Source organism: Alosa alosa, chromosome 21, assembly GCF_017589495.1.
Source record: "Alosa alosa isolate M-15738 ecotype Scorff River chromosome 21, AALO_Geno_1.1, whole genome shotgun sequence".
Lineage (NCBI taxonomy): Eukaryota > Metazoa > Chordata > Actinopteri > Clupeiformes > Clupeidae > Alosa > Alosa alosa.
This window is the reverse complement of record NC_063209.1, coordinates 19,666,697-19,690,866: the sequence shown is the minus strand read 5'-3', so window position 1 is coordinate 19,690,866 and position 24,170 is coordinate 19,666,697. Positions and strand designations below refer to the sequence as shown.

Sequence of the window (24,170 nt, the reverse complement as noted above, 5' to 3'; positions counted from 1 at the left end):
CACATTATCATTAGTTTTTTATTCAACCAAACAAATGGGATCTCCATTCATAGATGACTGCATTTCAAATACACGCAGGGTCAAAGATGCAGCCTCTGCTGTTGTTTCTCAGACAGGAGTAGCTTTGTATTACTACATTGAAACATCAACTTGTAATTTTCTATAATAAACACAGACATTTAAAAAAATGTTTGAACTGAGGTTCATTTTTTTTTTTTTTTTTTGAGAAAGCTGTATCCCTAGTGGATGAAATTAGCATAAGTTATCAGTCTCTGTGACACATTCCCATCACTGAATGTTAACATGCCGAGGGAGGGGAATGTATAAGAGACTCTTTCAGTGCAGGCAAGAAATTACCCATCTAGGAAGTTTTAGATGATGGTGATCAAAGAGAAAGGGGGAAAGATTTAAGTCTCATTAAAGTTAATAACTATGATGAGGCAATCCATGACTGAAGAGTAACAAATATGTCAACAAATAACAAAAAGTGAAAGGGTGCGTGAGCTGGAGAATGTGTTTTCACACCTTTTTCTGCTCGTAGGTTTTTTGATCCAGAATTCTAAAAAGTGTCCCAAGTGTAGCATAGTACTGCAAAGTCAAGTTATTAGAAAGGATCACTATTTCCCCTTTGAACTACCAGGTGAAAACCAAGACCACTGCCCCCCTTCTTGAGACGATAAACCTCATAACAGCGTGAACTACTTCAGGGGAGGTTGAGAGAAAAAAAAATGACAGCATGAAGAAAACCATTCAATAATGTTAAGTTTTACAGGAGATACCTTTGAAAAAGAAAACACAATTAGGAAGTATAAAAAAAAACCGAGATGCCTTGTGACCCAATTTCTTTATTCCGATGGCATGGGCTGTACATTCCATCTCAGTTTCATGGGTAATCCCCTGACCTGAGAAGGAACAGACACAAGACAGTGCCCATGGCTCCAAATCACACTTGTGTCCCTCCCCTGATCCCTACCCTCACTCCCTAACCAACCAACCAGCCCCCCCATACACACCTAGAGGGGTAGACTACTATGTGAGGTTATTGGCTTTTCTGGGTAACTTCAGGAGTTACCGCTGATCTCAAAATAATGTGTCACATCAGAAGCAATACATGCAGTAAAGCGTTCTTTTGAAGAGTAGCAGTTACTCCCAAAGTTACCGGGGTAAGTCTGTAACCTTGCTTCATAGTATAACCTCTCAGGAAGGACCCAAATCATGCCCACATTTACCCTGACAGACCTACAACAGATAGGCTGTTAGTAAAGAATCTCTTTTTATTGGTTGATTTGTCCATTCTCAAAGCTCCATCCATCCATTTATTCCAATCAGCATAACCAAAAACCAGCAAGGGCTGAAAACGTTGAAGTATTCAAGGAATTAAATGCAGATACAAGGCTCTAAGCATCGAGGAGAGAGAGAGAGAGAGAGCAAGAAGACAGTCGACAGACTAGCATGAGTCACTTTCCAGGTTTGTTTGCAGAGCAGCAAGAGTCCGTGTCTTTTCATTATTTAGGTTATGTGTGCATTTATATTTATTTAAGGAATGGGTGTGTTGTTCAAAAAGTGCCAACTCTTTTCGTTTTGGGGTAAAAGCTCAACGTGTGCTCAGAAACCTCCACTTCTTTTAAGATGTTCTACCAAAAGTGGAGTCTCAATTCATCCACTTGAGTAAAAACAACAATTCCTACTATGCGTAGCATTTCAATCCACCGAATCAGGGTTCGCCCTCCATTTAGTGCCATTTAATTTTTTTCGGGGTAATGAATTCAAACAGGGGCAGATATTGGTGTGATTGTTGGGTGGCCATGTATGGAGAAACAGGGATGCAGCATTTTGCTCTGCACTCAGGGAGCCTCTCCCATGCTTCCAAGTCTGAGTGACACTAATAACAAAACATGAGTCAAATCTTCACAGGTTCACAGACCACGTGAGAAGCGACGTGACTACGTGACTGATTCTACGACAGGTCACAGGATGGAATGGTATCAACATGCTGCTACTGCTGACAACCTGGAGCAGGAAATGATGTCACAGGTGGTACACTGGAGGTGACTCACCAATGGCTGTGTAGGCGACTGAGCTAACCGCCCATGGAAAAGCAGCACAGCCGACACCGGAATTTTTTGATGAGTCACCTCGTGCAAGGACACAAACTCAGCAGTCATGATATCCCCCAGTCTATCGGCACATTAATTCTTTACTTCCCTTCTCTCGTTCAAGCTCAGAAGACCAATGCCACAATGTCTTCCTGTTCACATGCTGGAATATGTTACAGTACAACTAACTCCTATATTAGATCAAAACAAAGAGGGAAAAAAAAAAAAAAGATTTGTGGATTCAAATTTTTAGAAAACGTAATCTTGACAAAACAAATTACATATTAAAAAATAAGTCACAGTACATTCACAAAAAAGCAAAACCTTGCATTCTACAAGTAAGGCAGCATTACTAGACTAGTAGCCAAACAGGCATTCTCCCTGGACACTCCACTGGATCACATGCAGTTGAGGGCCTAACTGCCAGCCTTGGTACACAGAGGAATATGGGGGGAGTACTCTACGGACTTTCCTGACCAAAATGGAAAAAAAGAAAAGGAAAAAAAAAAAAACATTAAGCAAAACAAACATTTGTCAGACAGCCATTGTAGAGAAAGCTTCATGGAATGAAATGGTTGAGTCTCGAGATGAAACATGAAATCCCCAGTGGACGTTTTCGACAAAATCAAAAACAAAAGGTATATTATGGAGAGGAGCCAGATGTATGCCAAGCTGACAAAACACACACATATATTTATATATTTATTCATGTACTATAAAACCTCTGGGAGACCTCCCCCCCGTGGTGACACATAGGAATGGGGGCGCATACCAAACCCCAAGTGAGGCTGGGAATGGCAGGGATGACTGGGATGGTAGCTTACTCTGTAGTGTTCCCATAGCTGATAGCTGATAGCTGATAAATACTGTCTGGAGCGATGGGAGGCTGCCTAAAGGAAAGGTATGACACAGAGCAGAGCAGAGGAGGAGAGGGGGGTCCTAAAGAAGGGCTGAGGGGGGATATCTCGGGTTAGTGTCTGCAGAACAGTTGCGGAACAGTATGGGATGATTCTCTCTTTTAGTAAAGCACAGTTTCTATTCTACTCGACATCAAGTCATCTCTGAAGTCAACTTCATTGACATGATCTTCGCAATCCTCGTCTACTCGCGCTCTCCTAGACGCCTCCTTGTTTGCAGGTCATGATTGCTTTCCATTTCATCTTATTCTTCTTCTCAGCTGTTTTTCTTTTTCAACATGATGGTCTTCTCTCTGTTTTAGTCTTCTCTTCATCAGGGAAGATGGAGCAGGAAAACAGGACTCAGGAGGGGAGGGCAGGGTAGGGTTGGGGTGGGAAGAGTCTGAGGAAGGCAGGGGCTTTGGGGGCTGGGATGGGGGTCTTAGAGGAGGGGCAGGGGGGCACCGTCGAGGTGGAAAAGGGGGGTTAGGACTGGAGACTGAGGTGAAAGATGTGGCTCATCATTCCTTTCTAACTTTTCTGTTTCTGGGAGACCTTCTCAGAACGTCCTCGTCTGCCTTCTGTTAAAAGGGTCACAAAAAAAAGAGACATGCGGGCGTAAGTACACACAGTGGCACACGCTACACTGCTCTGGCATGGGTTCCTGTAACAACCTGCATGCCTACATGGGATGGGTAAATAGAGGAACATTCAAAGCTATCTGTCTTAGTGCCTTTACAGTCAGTGGACATTTTATCACAGGAAGAGGGAACTGTTTAGGAACAGTATGATTCCAGAACGCTCCGCGGGCTTCAAAACACCACGCTAACTGTACGGCTGTGTTCACGTTTGGAGTAGCGTATCTGTGACAAATGTTAATAGGGCAAAGGGAAATGAGCAGTCTCCAATGGTGCCAAGGAGAGAGAGCTGCAGCCCACATTGCCACTGAAGCTCCACACACACGCAAAATGAAACCATCTTGACTTTACTCTACTGCATGGGTATTTAGAAGCCTGTAGCATTAACAGGACAAAAAACAATTTTTTTGGGCCAGTATAAACTGGAATGTTGGAGAAACAACATTTTGAAGTTCACCTGAGCACATTTCACCCGTACTTACAGCAGCTTAGTTGAGATGAGACTACTTAGCTCAGTTTTGACTGAGACCTTTTGAGTGGTTCCCTTACCTCGTCGGATTTGTCTTCCTCGTCCTCCTCCTCTTCCTCCTCCTCCTCCTCCTTGTCCTCCCCGTCTGGAGAGTCTTCCTCGTTTGCTCCCTCCTCAGCAGGACTGTCCTCTAAGTCACTCTTCTTCCCAACTGTCGGGAGAAACCATTCGTCAACACAACACTCACAGGACTTAAAAGCTACAATCTGTAGTTCTGGCAAAAGGCTGCTGATATTGGCCCCTCAGAACTAATGAAATGATACTCCCTTCAGCACTTCTAAGTAAGTATAGTATAAGTATATATATATATATATATATATATATATGTACACTCTTTTGATCCTGTGAGGGAAATTTGGTCTCTGCATTTATCCCAATCGATGAATTAGTGAAACACACTCAGCACACAGTGAGCACACAGTGAGGTTAAGCACACACTAATCCCGGCGCAGTGAGCTGCCTGCTACAGCTGTGCTCGGGGAGCAGTGAGAAGTTAGGTGCCTTGCTCAAGGGCACTTCAGCCGCGCCTACTGGTCGGGATTCGAACCGGCAACCCTCCGGTTTTAAGTCTGAAGCGCTAACCACAGGCGCTAAGCACACTCAGAACGGTCAGCCTGAGGACTGATGACCAATATGAATAATTTTACATTGGATTAGAGTCAGAGACTGTACCTTTAACACCCATGAACCTCGGACTAAATGAGGACTCCCAATATGAATGAGCTTAAAGGCAACCTTGTCAAAAAATGTTTTTTTCACTTTGTCTATGTTACTGCTTGCATTGTGGTAGCTTTGTCTACAGCGTCACGGCTGAGTACTGTCTGCAGCACCCTGTTATACCAAACACCACTGTCTGGCATTGGCCTTCAGGTAGCTGTGGTGAAGAAGCTATGCCTGTCCCTGTGTGTGTGTGTGTGTGTGTGTGTGTACAGACCTGCTGGTCCCTCCTCCTTTGCATCTTCCTTCTCCTCCGCCTTCTCTTCCTCCTCCTCAGTTTCAGGCTCCTCCTCCTTCACATCAGGCTGAGGCTCATCGGTCTTCTTGTAGTCTGCCGCCGCTGGCTTCTTCTGCTCCAGAGATCCACAGAGAATGAGATCACATTGTGGATACCATATTAACTACATCTTAACACACACACACACACACACACTTTTTATTTCTTTGGCATCCATGGTGTAATGGAGAAAATATCTAAAGCGATAAGTACAGAGATCGTGATCACATGTATAGCTTTACATAACTTAACACACACTCACACCCCCACCCCCCGCCCCGACACACACACACACACCATGCCCTAAGCTTGGCCCCCATGGTGCAATGGAGCAAATATCGAAACAAACGGGCCCAAATGTGGTAGTGCAGTCAGTGTGGATTAGAGTGGAGACGCCTGACGTGAAGCAGTGCAGTGGAGTCATTACCTCTGGCCCACACCAGATCAGCCCAAACAAGATAATGAGCCAGCGCAGCCCAGAGGGAGAGATCCAGTGATGACCTCACTCATGTTCTGCACACTACTACACTCCAGCGGTGCTGAGCACACACATCCTGTTGATGCTGTAGTGTATGTTGTGTGTGATGTGTTAAGCTACACATCCTGTTGATGCTGTAGTGTGTGTTGCTGAGCACATGTTGTAGTGTATGTTGTGTTTGATGTCTTAAGCGAGTGGGACCTCCAATTTCCCCTTGGGCATCATGTACAGTATGTGTGTGTGTGTGTGTGTGTGTGTGTGTGTATGTATGTATGTATGTATGTATGTATGTATGTATGTATGTATGTGTGTGTATATATCTATCTATCTACACACACACAAACACACAACAGATAATAGCAACACACACACACAAAGACAGGCAGAAACAGATAGACAGACAGACACAGACAGAGACAGAGACACACACACACACACACTCACCTTTCCGGTGCAGCAGAAGACGATGATGAGGACGAGAGGAAGAGCCACGGTGAGGACATAGACCACCCAGAGCCAGGGACGCTCCTCAGCAGCGGTGATCATCTGCTTCACCAGGCCAGGCTGCGCACACACACACACGAGTCAGTCTTAGATTAAATGTTCACTGATATGACAATCATTTGACTAGCTACAAATAGAAAATGTGCATTTCCAGTGAAATCACCTGATGTGTGAAGGAAAAGAGTGAGTCACACAGAGGCAGGAGCAGGGGAGTAAAGACAACACGTACGAGCGTATGAGTCCACATAAAACCAGCGCAAACAAATGTGTGTGAATGGAGTCCTCATCCCCATCCCCATCATCCTCTCCCTGACACAGACCTCAACTCAGTTAGTTCCAGGTCTTTGTTCGGTTTTGTAGTATGCTTTGGCAAAGAATGCTTTACAAGCCACAGAGGATAAAAAGGGGAGGGGGGGCATGACTGGCACTTGACCTGCGCTCTACCACGCGGCACCACACTCTCCTCGGTCCGTGTGTGTGTGTGTGTGTAGGGCTATGTGGGTGGAGATTTATTCTTCCTTCTTGTAAAAAGCAGAGTGCATGAAGCCTGCAGGGGGGAACTTCAGAGGCACGACATGCCAGAGTTCTCACATGGGTCTGGGTTGTGTGTGTGTGGGAGAGAGAGAGTGCGTTATAGGTCCGGCAGCTGGGGACACTTACACACTTTCAGGCTTCGTTGAGTCACGCGCCAATTAGACAGGCCACCCAAATCAAAGACACCACATCACCCACTCCCCCTCCCCACCCCAGGCATCCACTTCACAGCTAGAGGCCTGACTAATCGAGCCCAGAGTCATTACAACATCTGCTCAGCCTTCAATCTACCTTCCTCAAAAACCTATCCAATTTCAGAGCAATGACCCATCTTGTTACACAGCCTGATTAACAAGGCGTGGCAAATATTTACATTACGTACAGAAGTGTTCTTTTTCCAGATAATTAAGGTTAGATAACAGTATGAAACAGACATTCTGACAAAAAACAAAACTAAATCCTTAGCAATGAGTAACAGTCACACAGTTCACAATCCAGTACCATCAAACACACAAGTGTGCGACTGACCTGGAGGGCTGTGGTTCAAATCACGTGGTTGGGGGAATGTGAACTATTCACTGCAATGCTGGGGGTGGTGTGTGTGTGTGTGTGGTGAGAGTCTGTATGTGTGTGTGTGTGTGTGTGTGTGTGTGTGTGTGTTAGTTATACTGTTGTGGTAAGTAGAATTAGCCAATAAGCCCAAAATGCCAAACATTTCAGGAATGCACCTTTGGGGAGAGAAAAGAGCGAGGCAGGCCCTCGCACAGCGGGATTCGCTTTTCATGACAGGGAGCCAAACACAGTTAATCCTGCGCTAGGCTCCAGCCTACTCCGCCACACCACCTCCCTGCGCTGTCCACTATACGGCCACCAGAACCACACCCCGCCCACCCGACACTGGGCCTTGCCTGAGGGGGGCCCACATTAAACACTCCTCGTGTGTGTGTGTGTGTGTGTGTGTGTACTGCAACACTCCTCGTGTGTGTGTGTGTGTACTGAAACACTCCTCGTGTGTGTGTGTGTGTGTGTGTGTGTGTGTACTGAAACACTCTTCGTGTGTGTGTGGGTGTGTGTGTGTGTGTGTGTGTACTGCAACACTCCTCGTGTGTGTGTGTGTGTACTGCAACACTCCTCGTGTGTGTGTGTGTACTGCAACACTCCTCGTGTGTGTACTGTAAGATGTCTGTGTGGGGTTATGCTCAACTGTTTAATTAGGCCTTTAATAAGTGAAAAGACCAGCGGCACAGAGGCGGGATCCCCCTCCCTGATTCTAAAGCTCAAGGAGGGGAGTGCAGCCACAGATACCTCCAGGGTTCCGAGAGGGAGCAGCGCATCCCCATGGCCCAATAGGGACGTGCAGTCTATTGACCCAATAGAGACGTGCAGTCTATTGACCCAATAGGGACGTGCAGTCTATTGACCCAATAGGGACGTGCAGTCTATTGACCCAATAGAGACGTGCAGTCTATTGACCCAATAGAGACGTGCAGTCTTTTGAGATGCGTTTGGTCATTTGTCTTCTAATGATACGAGACACAACACGTTTGTTTCACCTGACACATTTCAAAAACAATTGCGATTGTTTAGTAAAAAAAAACCCAAATCTCTGACAGACAAGACTTTATACACTTTTTGGCAGAACACTTCTCCCCTCTGGCAACAGTCAGTGACTCCTTTCTCTCGCTCCCTCTCTCTCGCTCTCTCTCTCTCGCTCTCTCTCTCTTCGCTTTTGTTTTCCTCTTTCCAGTCTCTTGCTTTCCCTCGTTCCACTCTATTCCTCTCAGACTATCCTCACGCAGAGAGATGCGAGATTCCTTGTCCCGACCGCCCCGCGGGACACGCCAGCACATTTTCCCATGGGGTGATCCATCCGTCCGCGGTCACACACGATGGAGAGGGACGGGTGTGGAGTGTGGGGGGTAGAAGCGTTTGAGGGGACGTGTGTGGGTGTGTCTGAGGGGGGGTGGGTGGGTGGGTGGGTGGGTGGGGGGGGGGTGGTGAGCCCACGCCCTCCAGTGGAACGCCACTGGTTAGCATGGTTAGCCGGGCGGCGCTCAGCGCTTGGTGTGGGAGCTGATCCCCACTGTGTGGGTAAACAGAAACAGGAGCGGCCGGCGGGGCGGGGTGGGTTACCGGATCGCGCTCAGCGTCATTAGCGTCAGAAGCGAGGAGTTCAGGAGGGCAACGTGGTTAGGATTTCGTTTCGGTTCTGCGTCAAGCCAGAGCATGTTTTGATGAGCGATGTCTTTCAACAGCACAGATGCCGTTTTTTGTCTCCGTATAAAAAGTTTTGAAAGCAGAGAAATTTGGATGGTTCCTATTAATCATGAGTGAGTGTAAGTGGGCAATTCACAGGCAAAATCCCTGAGAAGGATGAAAAACGATGCCAAGTGAATGCTGAAGATGATAAAGATATGATATATGATATGATATGAGGAAGGAAACAGGAAGATAAAGTAACCAGACAAAGAATCAAGACAACCGAGACATACAAAGCAAGCGGACAAAATTGAAATCTTAAATCAGGAGAAAGCGGAAAAAACAGAGCAATATAAAGAGAAAGCAAGACATTTTGGTGCGTTTCCTTGAAATGTTCATGAGCAATCGCATCGCTAAGTAGGTTTAAAAATGAAAGAGTAATATTTGGGGGCATGTTTTTGGGCTTTTTGTCTACATACTGAGAGGACAGTTGAGAGTGCCAGGAAGCGAATGGGAGCGAGTGTTGTGGGTGAGATGGAGGAACGACCGCCGGTTGGAATGGAACCGGGGATCCTGTGGGCACTTGTATGTGGTCGAGATGCTGCCGCTTGCGCCCGAGCTCCCCACACAAGTCTACACTCCAATAGCAGCAGTTATCCAAAAAAACACTTTCTGGAAAGACGGCCAAAAGAACATGAAGACAAACGGGAAGGGAAAGAGAGAGACAGAAAATGAAAGAAAGAAAGGAGAAGAGAGGAAGAAAGGAGAAGAGGAGGAAAGGAGACGAGAGGAGGAAAGGAGACGAGAGGAGGAAAGGAGACGAGAGGAGGAACTCACGTCAGCGGCACCCTCCCCCGCCTTCTTCAGGCCCCAGCCGTCGTTGGCCCAGCGCTCGGCAGTGTTGCGGTCGGAGGTGACGAAGAAGTTGTCGAAGAAGATGTCCGAGGACATGGACCAGAGCTCCAGGCCCACAGCGCTGAAGGTGGTCATGCGGAACGGGTGCAGGTCCTCAAAGTAGTCCGGGTTGGGGATCTTCCTGGGCTTCCACACGCCCTGCCAGAGAACAACCACAAAGCCGTGGGTTAAGCTCAGTTAACACATCACTTTTGTTAAACACATTCACTGAGGCCTGTACTGGCTTCAGGTTAGATGGGCATTGATCTAACTCCCACCATCAGGACACAAGTTCCTTGACATTACAGAATTTAGAAGACATTAACACACACACACACACACGGAGCAAAGAAACTAGGCATTACATTTAGCTCATGTAAAACCAGGAATGACATTTAGCTCAGGTAACTACCATCAGATGGAAAAAAAAAAACTATCATTGCTCAGAAAACACTAGGGTGTTTTAAGGTGTGAAATGGAAGAGGTAAGGAATCTACAGTGTAAGATTTTTGTATGGAGGAATAGTTACCTGGTAGTTGGGGTTGTCAATCATAGGAGGCTTCCACTTGCCCTTGTAGTTGGGGTTGTCAATCATGGGCTTCTCCCACTTGCCACAGCCAGGGGCAGACTCACAGGCAGGGTTAGGAATCTGAGGAGCCTCCCACTCGCCATCCATATCCTCATCCCTGAGAGATGGACAGAGAGAGAGAGAGAGAGAGAGAGAGAGAGAGGGAGAGAGAGAGAGTGTGAGGGAGAGAGGAGAGAGAGAGAGAGAGAGGAGAGAGGGAGAGGGAGAGGGAGAGAGGGAGAGAGAGAGAGAGAGGGAGGGAGGGAGGAGGGAGGGAGAGAGGGAGAGAGAGAGAAATTGAAACGAAAAGAAGAGATGGTCATTTTAATAATGTGGAAGAGCACAAGAGATTTATTCACTCAATTAACACACGGGCATCACAACAGCAGCCCTTTCATCTTTCCCCCTCCCTTCCTCCCCTGCCCGGTGCCACTGCAGCGTGTGCTATTGTGCCTGGCTGGCAGGAGCGGACGCTCTAATTGAATTCCTCCTCGGATCTGGGACATCAAAGCGACCCAAGCGCCCAGGGCCCCGGCAACTGCAATCAGAGCGCGCTTATCTGCAGGGTCCGTAAGGAGTGCCAGAGCCTCCCACATCTCTACCATCAGGGCCAGAGCTCAGGCAAACACACCACCGGCCACCACCACAGGTCTACTAGTGGGTCCGCAACCTCGTTTGAGCGTTTTCACGCCTGAAAGTCCGAAACAAGGTCCGCACCAACGTTTGTGTTTAGTTACATTGAAAACAATTGATCCGGTTAGTTACACTGCAATTTTTCTGCCGCGCTAAAGAACTGACATCTCTGTGTCCTGTCGTTACCACCTACATGTGTTGCGTCTCCCTTTGATTGGTTTGTTGACAGGTGTGCGTCTGACGGCGGGTTTTCCTACCTAGAAGCACCACTTTTTTTCACGTACCTTAATATACTGCTGCCGCGGATTTTCTTTAGCTTCAGAATTCAGATAGCATTGCTCTGCGGTCCTTCATATCCCCTCTCTCTCAACCTCTCAAAAAATGGTGTAGATGCATATTAATGCATTTTTTTCAAATTGACTTTTAGACCAAATTGTCAGACCAAATTCTAATTAAATAAGCTATATGATCTCCTCCTCTCCCCGTATGTGTCTGCAGCTCACTTTAGGCTATTTATTATCCCTTATTTGGTAACTAGCTGCCTCAACTTCCTGTAATTGGTCCGAAGCATCCAAAAAGTGTTTTCATACTTCAAACGAACCAAACCATGGTTCAGTTTGATCCAGACCGAGACCACCTCTTTTAGTCAGACCAAATGTTGGGTCTTTTGATCCTCACCGTGGTCCGTGGCAACTTTCTCACCTTCAATTTTGCTTCGGACCAAGCGGTCAGGCTAGGACAACTTAACTAGCGGTCAGCCTAGCACAGCTTAACTAGCGACAGGCTAGCACAGCTTAACTAGCAGTCAGGCTAGCACAGCTTAACTAGCAGTCAGGCTAGCACAGCTTAACTAGCGACATCCTAGCACAACTTAACTAACGGGCAGGAAAACCAGTGTGGCGTCTGAACACCCCTGACACCCATGCACTCAGTGGCTTCAGAAAAATCATGATGCGTCTGTTAATGTTCAACAGGTACCTACATAGCTCACATACAGTTTTCTGTATCTTTTCTGTGACTTTCTGGGAGGGCTGACTGCAGGACCATGAAAATAAAACCATTACTATGAAGAGTAACTGTGGTCATAACTAATGTGGGTACTGATGCCGGTGAGGCTCCAGTTGTAGGAGAGAGCAGGAGGGGTTTAAGCTGGGCTGAGACCACTCACCAGTCCTCGGGTTTGACCGCATCGGGATCACCGATGTACTCAGGCTCGTCGTCCAGCCAGCCGTCAGGCTTCACGGCATCCTCGTCAGCGATCTTAGCTGGAGCGTCCTCATCCCTGAGGGAGGGGGAGGGGGGTTAGCAAGCCATCTCTTCTATTACTTCACACCCACAGACACACACATTTGTTTTGAATTTCATGTCTTAAAGGAGCGATTTGTAGGATTGTTACCAAACGCCAAAATCAAAAACACTGGTGAACATTCTCAAGACTACCTAGACGCGAACCTCTTCTGGATTGCCAGATGTAGGCTAATGCAGACTTAGTTAACATTAGTTGACCTGCAGCTGCTTACACGTTTCTCCAACCATGACCCAGCTACACATTACGGAAACAGTGAAAACAAAAAATACCTCTCTAACCAACGTAACATATTTAGCTGAAGTTAGCGATGAAGTAGATGAAGTTTAGCCTAGGCTACCTGTCGTGGAGAAATATGGCCAGCTCCGAGTCATATTCTTCATATAATGAAGACGTCGCCATTTCAGGAAGCTCCTCCGATGTCCACTTAAATTGGTTTCTTGTTTTAATTTTGGAAATTTGCCTGCCCCTCATAGGCTACTCGTTTATGACTACAAGACAGCTGTTGACAGTTGCTAATTTGGCAACCCAAATGGGGGGACGCGCCAGCCCATTATTAATATGCTATTCTAGAATTAATCGTTCAAAACATAAACGAAAATTCCAAGAGATAACTCATTTTTTTCACATTAGTTCCAAGAGTAACTCATTTTTTTCACTGGTTTTACGGGTTATAGTAATGTTGTCAAATAAGCCATTACTTGAATTCATCGTGTTTCCTTACTCTCTGATGACATATGGTGATAGTTTTTGGAATGGTTACAATTTATTTTCCATTATTTCCTACATACTGGTGCTTTAATCTGTGTTCTCAATAAATCAACTAATCATCATAAAAACCCACTCTGAGTTTCCGGTCATTTCCTCTCAAACACATAAAACACACACACACACACTAACCAGTCCTCTGGCTTGACTGCGTCAGGGTCCTGAATCTTGGGCCTCTCGTCCCAGTCCTCGGGCTTGTGGTCATCGGGATCCTCGATCTCTGCAGGGGGGTTGACTGGTGGGGTGACGTCGGTTAGGAGGCTGCCGCTGTTCACCACCGTCTGGTCGATCAGGATCTCATAGGTGTTGTCGGGGTTCAGCACTGAACACGTACACAGAAAATACAAAAGGTCAGATCAGTCACAAACCATTTCAAAAGGCAAGTCTCTTCAGGAACTTCAATAATAACCAGTCAACACTACTAGCAGACTAAACAAAAAATCCTGCCTCATAACTGATGTTTGATTGAATTAGGAGACAATGTTCTCCAGCTCACCGTCACGTGTATACACTACTGATAATAGCCGTGCTTAGTTCGAAGTCAACCATAACCTGTCTATTAGGGTTGTGCCGATAGACGATATCATCGTCCATGGTGATGGTTGACAGACATCACAATGGGAAGCAACCATCCTGATGACACGCCCCCGCATGCCAGGCACTAATTCCTGCTGTAACATAGGCTAAAAAACCTATCCCTGGAAATGATATTGAGCCTAGAACTGATGCATATGTAGGCTACTTTAAAGGCTGTCAGCCAGGGAGTGCAAAAAAGGACTATTAGTCTATCTGAAACTACCGTCTTGTTCAAATCATGCCTGATTGTGACATGTATGTGTAATTGACTTTTTTTTTACATGTCTCGCACTATAGCCTACATTGAACGTAAAATATGTAATGTTTTAGTAGAAAATAGTACTAATGAATTATTATAGTTACGACTAGGAAATTCTAGCTCTAATATTTTTGCGAAGCTACAGCACTAAAGCGCCAAATGCGTCCTTCACTGTGTTCAAATAAACCATTTATGTTGTTATAGTTATAGGATCAGAAGATCTCCGTCTATCACTTTAAGGCTTGTATTTCGTGCATTTGGCAAAAGCCTCAGACAGCAGCGGCGTGGTAATCGGGATTCTTATTTGTAAAAGTTGTTCGCCTGGACTGTGTGATCGCAGCCCTTTACTTTCACTTTCTGCTGATCGGCATGGCCGCTAGCCATAACGTGGGACGCGTAGCATATGAGGTTGGTACAGACTACTTTTAGATGAGTGACCGTGATAGAAGTCTTAAGTAGCTTTTTTGCTAGGTCAGCGAAGGCTGGCAATGAATGTGTAATATTCCGTTGGTTGGTGCATACGAGGATTTCACCGGAGTAGATCTTGCACACAACTTCGCCTGGTCAGTAGGCCTATGTCTTAGCGGTCCACTTTCATCAGGCCATATCAAGCCTATATAAAATATTTTTTTTTTATGTAGAAAATTATTTCTGTAAAGATATATGGTAATTAATTAGTGCTTCCTAGGCAACCCCACGATATCATCGTCCACCGCGATATTTTACTGTACACATCGGCAAATGGCAATTAAGGGGACACCTACTGTGTATATGTAGGTCTACTCATATAGCACGCATACACTTTTATCCAAAGCATCTTCCATATGTCAATCATATTACAAGGCCATTCTCTCCAGAGCAACTCGGGGTTAGGTGCCTTGCTCAAGGGCACAGCGTTGGAAGCCGGGCACCTAAGGCACCACGCTGCCATCGCCCCACATGTATGTATGTATGTATGTATATGTGTGTGTGTGTGTGTGTGTGTGTGTGTGTGTGTGTGCGTCTTTCCTTACCCAGGGTGTACAAGTGGGTCTTCTTGTCAGTGTAGTATGTACGCAGGTCAGAGTCGGACTTCTTGGCATGCTTCTCCTCGTACTCGCCCGTCTTGAGGTTCTTGTGTCTGAAGATGAAATGGAGCTTGTAGTCCTCGCCACACTTGTCAGGCCCAAACATGATGGTGTACGGGGTCCTATCCACAAACTCATCCTGTGAATGTCAAAGACAGAAACACATGAGACAAGGACTTCCTACACAAACTACAGTACCCATGATGCATTGCAAAATACAAAGGACCACCCCATAGTGTTGTAACCTTTCTGCTGTTCTTACTTATGTGGAAATACAAGTGCAAATACCTGTGCTGTCTACGTCTGCGTCTGCACACACACACACACACACACACACACGCCAGTAGCTGAGCTTTACATAACTGTACATAAGTCCTTAAATCTTTCACACAATCCACGACTAACACAGCCAGCCTGCGCTGTAGGGGCAAAATGTCTGGAAGTCAATGTGAAGACCTTTGGCTTGGGATACAGTCTGTCCCCAGTCTCAGTGGAGTATCAGAGACTGAGTGCAGACAGAGGCTGATGTGTGAGAAGTGCAGCCTTGGGTCTGACTGATGACCAAAACAAAAACCCCAAACAAGGCCCCAGCTGTGGCACAACTGGCTGGGGCACCTGCACCATCGCCCGGCTGACCTGGGTTCGATTCCCGCCCGTGGTCCTTTCCGGATCCCACCCTGCTCTCTCCCATTCGCTTCCTGTCACTCTCCACTGTCCTATCATTAAAGGCATAGAAAAGCCAAAAAATATATTTAAAAAAAAAACAAAAAAAAAAAAAACAACCCTTTATTTTATTTTATTAGCTTTATTATTACTTTTATTATTATTACCTTGGAAGGTCTCTGGCTCGCCACTCACAGAGACCCTCTTCTGGCTAACCCAGGCTACATGTAGTACAAAACAATAACAATGACTAGCCTGCTAATGCCCCTCGTGGCTCGAGAGAAACGTGACAGCACTTGTTGAAGTTGAAATTGAAATAGGCGAAATTGAGTTATTAAAAAAAGTTTTTATTATTAATTCACATTGACCATAACCAACAAGGGAGAATGAGGGACGTGTTCTCGTGTTCTAGACCAATGTCCAGCACTAACGAGACAGCTGCTGCCCTGGTGGCATCCATGTTCTTCCCAAAAAGCGTTTGCGCTAGCAACTCATTTGTACATGTCGTACGGGTGGGCGTACGAGGATTTACGAGACAAAAGGAAAGGGCCAAATGTTTAGTTCTTTATTTCCTGCAAGCTGCTGTTTGGGTTTTTTTTAAACCTACAATTTATGGTCTCTGTCTCTTTACATCCTCAAACTAAATCGAATGGGACAAAAACATACAGCATTCCACATACATACATCATCCTATGAAATTATTCTTACCAAGTTGAGGTCAGGGGTTTGGGAGAGCAGCTTGACGTATGCTCCGCCACAATCAATGCCATTCTGGAAGTTCACCTCATACCTGCAAGTAAAAGTAAAGACATCAATCAGTGCCGAACTAAAGGATCCATTATGTTCTGTTTATGTCAAGGGAGATCATTAAAAGATAGAGCAGGTGGATTGTGACTCACTGGACGATGAGGGGCTTAGTGTCAAAGGTGAAAGGTCGCAGCAGCCAGGCTGAGATGGCATGGTGTTTGGCGCGGGACTTCAGCACCAGGCCTTTATCTCCAGGGAGTTTGCTGTCTTTCATGTCCTCCACTTCCCATACACCTTTGAATTACACAAACACAAAAGAAATACATTACCCATCATGCACTAGGGAGCTCTATTTATTACTCCTGTTGGTATTATGGCAAGGGTGATTGCCTTAACTTTATAATGAGAAAATAAGTTCAGTATCATTGTACCGAGACTGTGAGAACTGTTCTATAACTTACCATCATACTTAGCAATTTCCTCATCAATCCCTTCCTTTTTGGCCTTTGACACGATCCAACTACAGCAAAAACACACATTAAGTCAGAAAGACAGTAGGGGACAGTAAACAGAAGGAGTCTCTACTGATATGAAAAATATGTTTTTTTCAGTAACCAATACACATACCCTTCTAATGTTCCTTTGTCGAATGACTCAGCGAAAAAGTGTTCTCCCATTGGTTCAGGGGCCTTATATGTCACCTACAAGAAACATACAATAAAGCAAAGTCCAGAAGTTGAATCCCATTTTCTGTGACCTTGTTTAAGCTGCTTTGTCATTGTGATTAAGTGGCCAAGCTAAGTTTAATGTTAGCACTGTGACTCGCCTCCTAATCCTCACAAATAACAAAAATAACAAAAAGGTTTGAATCCGACCTGCGGTCATTTCCTGATCCCATCCCATCTCTCTCTCCCACTCACTTCCTGTCAGTCTTCACTGTCCTTTCTGAATAAAGGCAAAAACGCCCCAAAAAATTGCATACATGGATGACCTGGGATTACGTTTATAGTCTATGCTATACAGAGAAGTAGATCACAGACTGAATAACCTGACCCCAGTGACCCCTCTGCCATGTGCTGCTGGACGGCCCGGAGCACAGCGCAGCCTCTGGTTAATGGGTCACTGGGCTAATTTAGCGTTTTGGCACTCCCTCTGCCAGATCAAGATAGCTTAAGGTGTCACCGCAGAGTGGGAACTAATCCTGAGTCACATTTTTGCATCTGTACGGAACCCAACGTGAGCCAAACCAGTGCTGCCACAGTGTGTTGGGCTACACCTCCTAGAGGCCTCCATATCACTGACTCATTGAGCGCTCCGAGATCAATAATTACATAGGGATTACATAGGCAGGGGGGAAACAAAATGGCTGCCGTTGTTTGCTTAGCCTTGTCGTATTGGATCCATATCCCCATCCCCTTTAGTCAAGTGACAGTCGTGGAATAATAATGAGTCAATTGTGTTTTACGCTCCATAAACAGAACCGTGCTCCGCATTTATAAACAAGCATGCACACACGAGGTGACCTCAAGCTACACTTAAGAGTTAGGCTTACATTTACAACTAGCCTGATTCCTTATCTTGCTGTATAACACTTTATCAGCAGTAAACTTGTTGCATTTTAAAAGCCAACTATCACTTATCACTTTTTTTATAATGTGGTGGACTGTCTGGCCAATGTTTTGCCACATTTTGTACATAACGTGTGATCAGCCCAATTGTCTTGTGCAATGACACATTTATAAACAAGCATGCACACACAAGGTGACCTCAAGCTAGGCTTACATTTACAACTAGCCTGATTCCTTATTTTGCTGTACTGTATAACACTTTATCAGAAGTAAACTTGTTGCACTTTAAAAGCCAACTATCACTTATCACTGTTTTTATAATGTGGTGGACTGTCTGGCGCTGTCTTGCCAATGTTTTGCACATAACGTGTGATCAGCCCAATTGTCTTGTGCAAAGACACATTTGGAGGAGGGCAGTTGTATTGTGTGGCGTCCTGCAATGTTCTACCTTTGGCACAGGTGGCGCTGTTGGGGCTTCGTCGCTTGCCTCCTCGGCCTCGGCCTCTGCATCCAGTATGTCGTCGCCGATGTCTACCTCCCCATCGTCCATGTCCATGACGTCAGCCTCGTCCTCGTCTTGGGCGCTCACGGACACCTGGGTGCCAGTCCAGCTCAGCGCCAGCAGCAGTAAACACAACCGCACCTTTAGATCCATAGTCTAGAGGGGAGGGGAGAGCGCCAAGTCAGAGGACATGATGGCAAGCCTGGCAAGGCAGCCAGAGCTCTTTGCACTCGTTAATATTAATAGAGGACCAAAAATGTAAAAAGACAGGGCAAGGATGAGATTTTAACAAAACAAAAAATCCGTCTCTAACAATCCGATATGACTAAATTTAAAGAATACCTTGGGGAGGCGCAACCTTCACTGGTTAGTTTAGCACACACACAGAGAGCAGCCACATTGGCTGATGCAAACACGCTGGCTAGGTTCGGTTGCCTAGCGCTGGCAATCTGACTAAACTTAGAGAATACGCTGGGGAGCAGCAACTTTTGCTGGTTAGCTTAACACACACACAGACAGAAAGCAGCAATATTGGCTAATGCCAACACAATGGCGAGGTTTGGTTGCCTGGACCTGGGACGCCAGGTAGCCATCCCCCGGCTACCATCTCCAAGGCGATGAGGACTGAAAAATCTGCACTCTCAGCCTCATGGCCCTAATGAGATTAAATCCAAAGAGATTACATACTCACAGCATGTCTCTCTCTGTCTCTCTCTCTCTCTCTCACACACACACACACACACACACACACACACACACACACACACACACCTTGTACTCTGTGTACCCACACACAGCAATTTAGTAGTGCTATTAAGGTGGATCCATTTGAGCCCACAGTATGGGCTTTTGTAAATGTGTGGCATCTCACTCTCTCTCACACAAACACACACACACACACACACACACACACATAATCCTGCTGGGAGATCACATTGCATTGCTCCTCCATTTAACTTACTGCTTAAGGCAGTGTGAGGATTTAGAGATACAGCATCTGTCTAAGGACAGTAAAACTGGCCCTATGCAAACCTCTCCCAACAACGGTCCAACCAAATACTTCAACCCTGGTCTAAACCCGCTAAAAATGGTAGCATGCGGACCCTACCAATAACATATTTTGAACAGGCCTAAAAAGGATTACGAGAGGACTGAAATAAGAGTGTGGATTGAATAGGTGCTACAAGAGAGAATATTACAGTGATCAAAAGCCCCTTGCATCACTGTCTTCTAATAGGTATGAGCTCACTCATGCATCCCTCCACCAGCCCAGGAAAAGGTGTTGCCGGTTCAGGCCCAGCATGCGACCATTCTGGCCGGCTCTTTGCTAAAGGCGTTTGATCCCCACAGTGCCAGACGGCATATTTGCGCCGGACCAGCTGGCTGGGGGGAATCAAGCGTAGTTGGGACTGTTGTGCAACACTTTCATGTCTCTCCGCAACCCCCCTCCCCTCCTTACAGGACCCCCCCCCCCGGAGAGACTATTTGCTGCATGTGCAGTCACAAACACTGTTCCCCAAAGAGCTTAAATCTCACAGGATTAGCCAACGCAAGCCAAGGGGTTTCCATAGCGCGCCCGATAGCAACCTGTCGTCATGGCAGCTAACCCAAACAAAGTCTGTAGTTGTCATTTCAGCAAAAAGACAACAAACAAAAAAAAGAGGAAGCTACGCTGGACAATTTCCTTTAGTAGTACTACATGGTGTCTGTGTGGCCATACAGAGACAAGGTCGTCAGGTTGTGAGGGCTCTTCAGTGGAACACTTGCCCCCATGAGACTGGAGTGGGAAAGGAATGTGAGGTGGTCCTATGACCTTTTCCTAGTCGTTACAATGTGTGTGTGTGTGTGTGTGTGTGTGTGTGGTGTTTTCATTGTTTTGCCATGGTATTTGCATGATGCAAAGCTGCTTTAGGGGTTTAGAGTAGTCTTTCTCAGAAGACCCACCACCCCACTACCAAATAACTACAAATGTAAACTAAAACAAAACCCTGCACACCTGTCAAAAACATTTGGCTAAATGCACACCCACGTAAACAATAACCAAATAGCACCTACTGGACCAAGACCACCATTACACTAACACAACAGGTGACTCAAACCGGCATGTGGAACTGAGCCATTAGCCTTCCTAGAATGGGTGTATTAGTAGGGGACGGATTAACCCCCAGAGGGCGCTGCTGAGGCCAGGGGTCTGGGGGCACAGTAGTGGAGTGGTGTAGAGGGGGAGGGGGTGCACACTTGTTCATGTCTGAAAGCCCCATCTGCTCGTCCAACACAACTGATTGAGGACACTCAAGACACCCGACAAGTGTCTGTAATACTGGCAGCTGAGAGCACAATCGATATAGGCTCACTTGTGTTTGAAATAAAACCTGTGTGTGTGATCGAGAGAGAAAGGGTGCTTGTGTGTCAGAATGATTGATGTAATGATTTTTGCATAGATTCTGTATATTGCCAATTACACCCTGTTTATTGCTGCAGGCTTGCTCCTGCCAAACACCATTAAAACACAATCATTTGAACTGGAGAGTGAACGGGAGAGGGAGAAGAGGAAACCAACTAGCCCACATGTTCTATACTTTACACCAACACACAAACCATGCCACGTCATTTAATCATGTTCTATACTTTACACCAACACACAGACCACGCCACGTCATTTAATCATGTTCTATACTTTACACCCACACACAGACCACGCCACGTCATTTAATCATGTTCTATACTTTACACCAACACACAGACCACGCCAAGTCATTTAATCTGCTCAGCTTGACGCTCCTCGACGGTAAATCTTCACCCACCCCAAAGTCAACTATAAGTGACTGCAACTAAAAGGTGCCTTGCAAGACAAAATGCAAAACGAATGCGTCATGCAGACAGCAAATGAACAGTGTTTTTACAGATGCTTCATTCACACACAAGGATGGGGTGGGGTTGTGTGTGTGTGTGTCAGAGGGGGGCATCTGTGATTAAACCCAGCTGTCAAGCGTAGCAAGACCGAGCTGTAGGTTGTGCCCGCCTGCCGCGCTGGGCACTCCCTGGGCAGAGGAAGAGCACTCGGGCCCGGTCCGTCAACAACACACCGGGCCAGCCGGTGCTTCTCCTCCAGGCAGCACGGCTGTAGCTCGCACACAATGACAGGCTGTTTACACAGCAACACGTCAGTTAGCCAGCAAGCAGGAGGGGCTGGGGGCACCCATATTGGGAGTCGCCTAGAACAAGCGGTTTTTGGACTAGTGAAGCCGGCTGCTTGAGTGAGGGTGAAGAGTCCGAATGAAGAGAGTGTTTGTGTTTGTAGGTGGTGGGGGGTAAAGGGAAGCAGAAGGGGGTGGTAACTAGCCTGGGAGGAATCTCTGGAGCTGAAAACAGAATGTATGGGGATGGGGGGAGGGGGAGATAGCGAGAGAGAGCCAGTTGATGAGAAAAAGAGGAGGGGAGAGGTGGGGGGTATTAGGGTGTAACCGACAGCCCTCTAGGCATCACTGCAAACAGGACTGGGATGTCAGAAGAAACCCCCACATCCCCTCACTCACTCACACACACACACACACACACACATCTAAACCCACCCTCACCAGATTGACCGCAACACAGGCGTTCTCTGCAGCTGACTGATCAGGCTAATCTAGTTCAAAACCACAGCAGGCCCCCCTTCACTTGCTTAACACACACACTAAACACTTCACTACAATCTTCAGTTGTAGTTGAGGCTCCCACTGTAAATGTTTCTTATTTTGCTACAACCATGGCAACACCTTCCTGCTTGCCCAATTAGTGCACTGAGGTGTGACTGTGACCCATATTAAGATAAATTCTTAAAAAGAGAGAAAAAAAAAAAAGGTTTAAATAAAAACCTCCCTGCTTTTCAAACACATAAAACCGTTAATAAACAAACTACCCTCCTCAAAACCCTGACCCCCCCCAAGCTGCAGCTCTCGCTCCACACGACCCCTCTGAGAGGCGATGTGCCGATGACAGGCTTGAGGGCCCTTCATACTGAGGGCCTGTGAGACAATAGGTTCTGAAGTAAACGTCATCTGGCCTGTCTGTTTATAGCTCCGTGTAAGTGTAACAGAGATAAGGTTTGCTATTTGACTGCACTGCTGGCCTAATTTGACTGGCCAAATGTTTTATAATACTTTCATTGATAGTAGCTCCCCTCAGCAACCTTCAGTGTCCACAGGGAACAGGCTATATTATAAAAAAAAGAAGGGGGGAAAAACAGACATTTCTTTATCAACCATAGCACAGGGACCTGCTGGGACTCGCTGTGCAGCAGAGAAGGAAGCAGTGGTCTTTATATATATATATATATATATATATATATATATATATATATATATATAAACTCAGAGCGCGCTTTGGGCTGCTGCAGACTTCCTGTTGTGTCTTTGTCCCAACACCATTCAATATCTAACCTCATGCTGCAGGCTGATAATTATTACCAGCGTCTTCAGTTGTTTAACTAAGAGTTAACTTACAGTTAACTGCATTTTTAATCCCAGCAGTCCCATCCTAGTAGCAGACGACAAGTGAACACGTTGCCTTCTGCTATTAAATAAAATACAGTAGTTTGCAAAATACTAACATGTCAATGTTTGGTCACTACTTTCTCATTGCAAACAATTGGTTACACTTTCATTATAACACGTAACAAATAGCAACTGCCTCCCATTCGTTCTGAAACTGAGAGACGGAAGCGACTAAAACTGGTCTGTCATCTTCATCCAGTTCGCCTAGAATCCGATTCGCTTAGAATCAGGTCCTCTTTACATTCGCGGTAGGCTATCAGATATTAGTTCATTGATCACCACACTGCACATAGTCCATACATTACAACAGCGAAATATAACGTTGGTTTGTTTACTATGACAGTTTAACATGCATTGTGTGGCACATTTTGACAGTGTTTCTAGCCAGGATGACGTTGGATTTACCCTGTAGAGTTGAGGTAAAATTGCCCCTCTACGCAGATAACAAAATCCTAAAATTGAAACAAGATTCTACTGACCAGCACAAGGTAACAGTTGAAGAGAACTAAAGTTACTTACAGCTAGCCAACTAGCACTTTCGGTTCGGTAAGTCATTATAATACCGGCAATGTGGTTATGGTGGTATCAACATCACCAACGAAAATTACTGTTTCGATTCATTTGCTTTCGGAACATGTGAACACACGTACTCTACGGGCCAGTGTATTCATACATTGAGTTGAGATAATAACAAAAAACATTTCTAAGCAAATAAAGGCTGCCCTCCCCCAATATTAGGTAACGTTAACGTGAACGTCTCACCAAAATGATCTGTCTACTGAAGCAACCAACAAGAAATGATAAAACTCCATCTTTAAAAAGAAACACTAATGTTAGGTGTAATAGAAGCCACTTAGAGAGGTTGATTTGCTGCAATAATAGTTGTTCAATTTTGACATGGCACCAGTACCAACTAGCTTAGCTAGCCTAATTAGCGAGCAGAATGGCCTTATTGCTAGCTAGTCATGCTAAGGCCACGCAGATGACCAAAGTATATACATACGAGCTTTACTTGGTCACACAGCATTGTTAAAATATGAATGCAATCACATGCACACTACACATATTCTAAACTCCCAACACAGAACCTTTTGAGGAGAAATAAGTGCATTTTGGTTGCAATTACCAACTCACCCCTGCTCTCTGTTATAGCTAACCGCCTGGAACTACTGCGGGATCACGTGTGACTTTGGAGGGTGAATCCTCCAAATGTAGC

At 45.8% G+C, this 24,170-nt stretch overlaps 1 protein-coding gene across 1 annotated transcript; it reads right to left on the bottom strand.

The window, feature by feature from the left end:
- On the bottom strand, positions 1 to 24,170 carry canx (calnexin). Its single transcript, XM_048231409.1, has 15 exons — positions 24,089 to 24,170; positions 18,366 to 18,575; positions 16,977 to 17,050; positions 16,811 to 16,869; positions 16,502 to 16,643; positions 16,311 to 16,392; positions 14,886 to 15,078; positions 13,170 to 13,359; positions 12,132 to 12,245; positions 10,292 to 10,448; positions 9,706 to 9,921; positions 6,076 to 6,195; positions 5,094 to 5,226; positions 4,180 to 4,310; positions 1 to 3,573 (listed from the first exon to the last, which is right to left on the bottom strand). The coding sequence occupies exons 2-15, from the start codon at positions 18,570 to 18,572 to the stop codon at positions 3,514 to 3,516; spliced, it is 1,878 nt and encodes a 625-aa protein (XP_048087366.1). The 5' UTR covers positions 18,573 to 18,575; positions 24,089 to 24,170; the 3' UTR covers positions 1 to 3,513.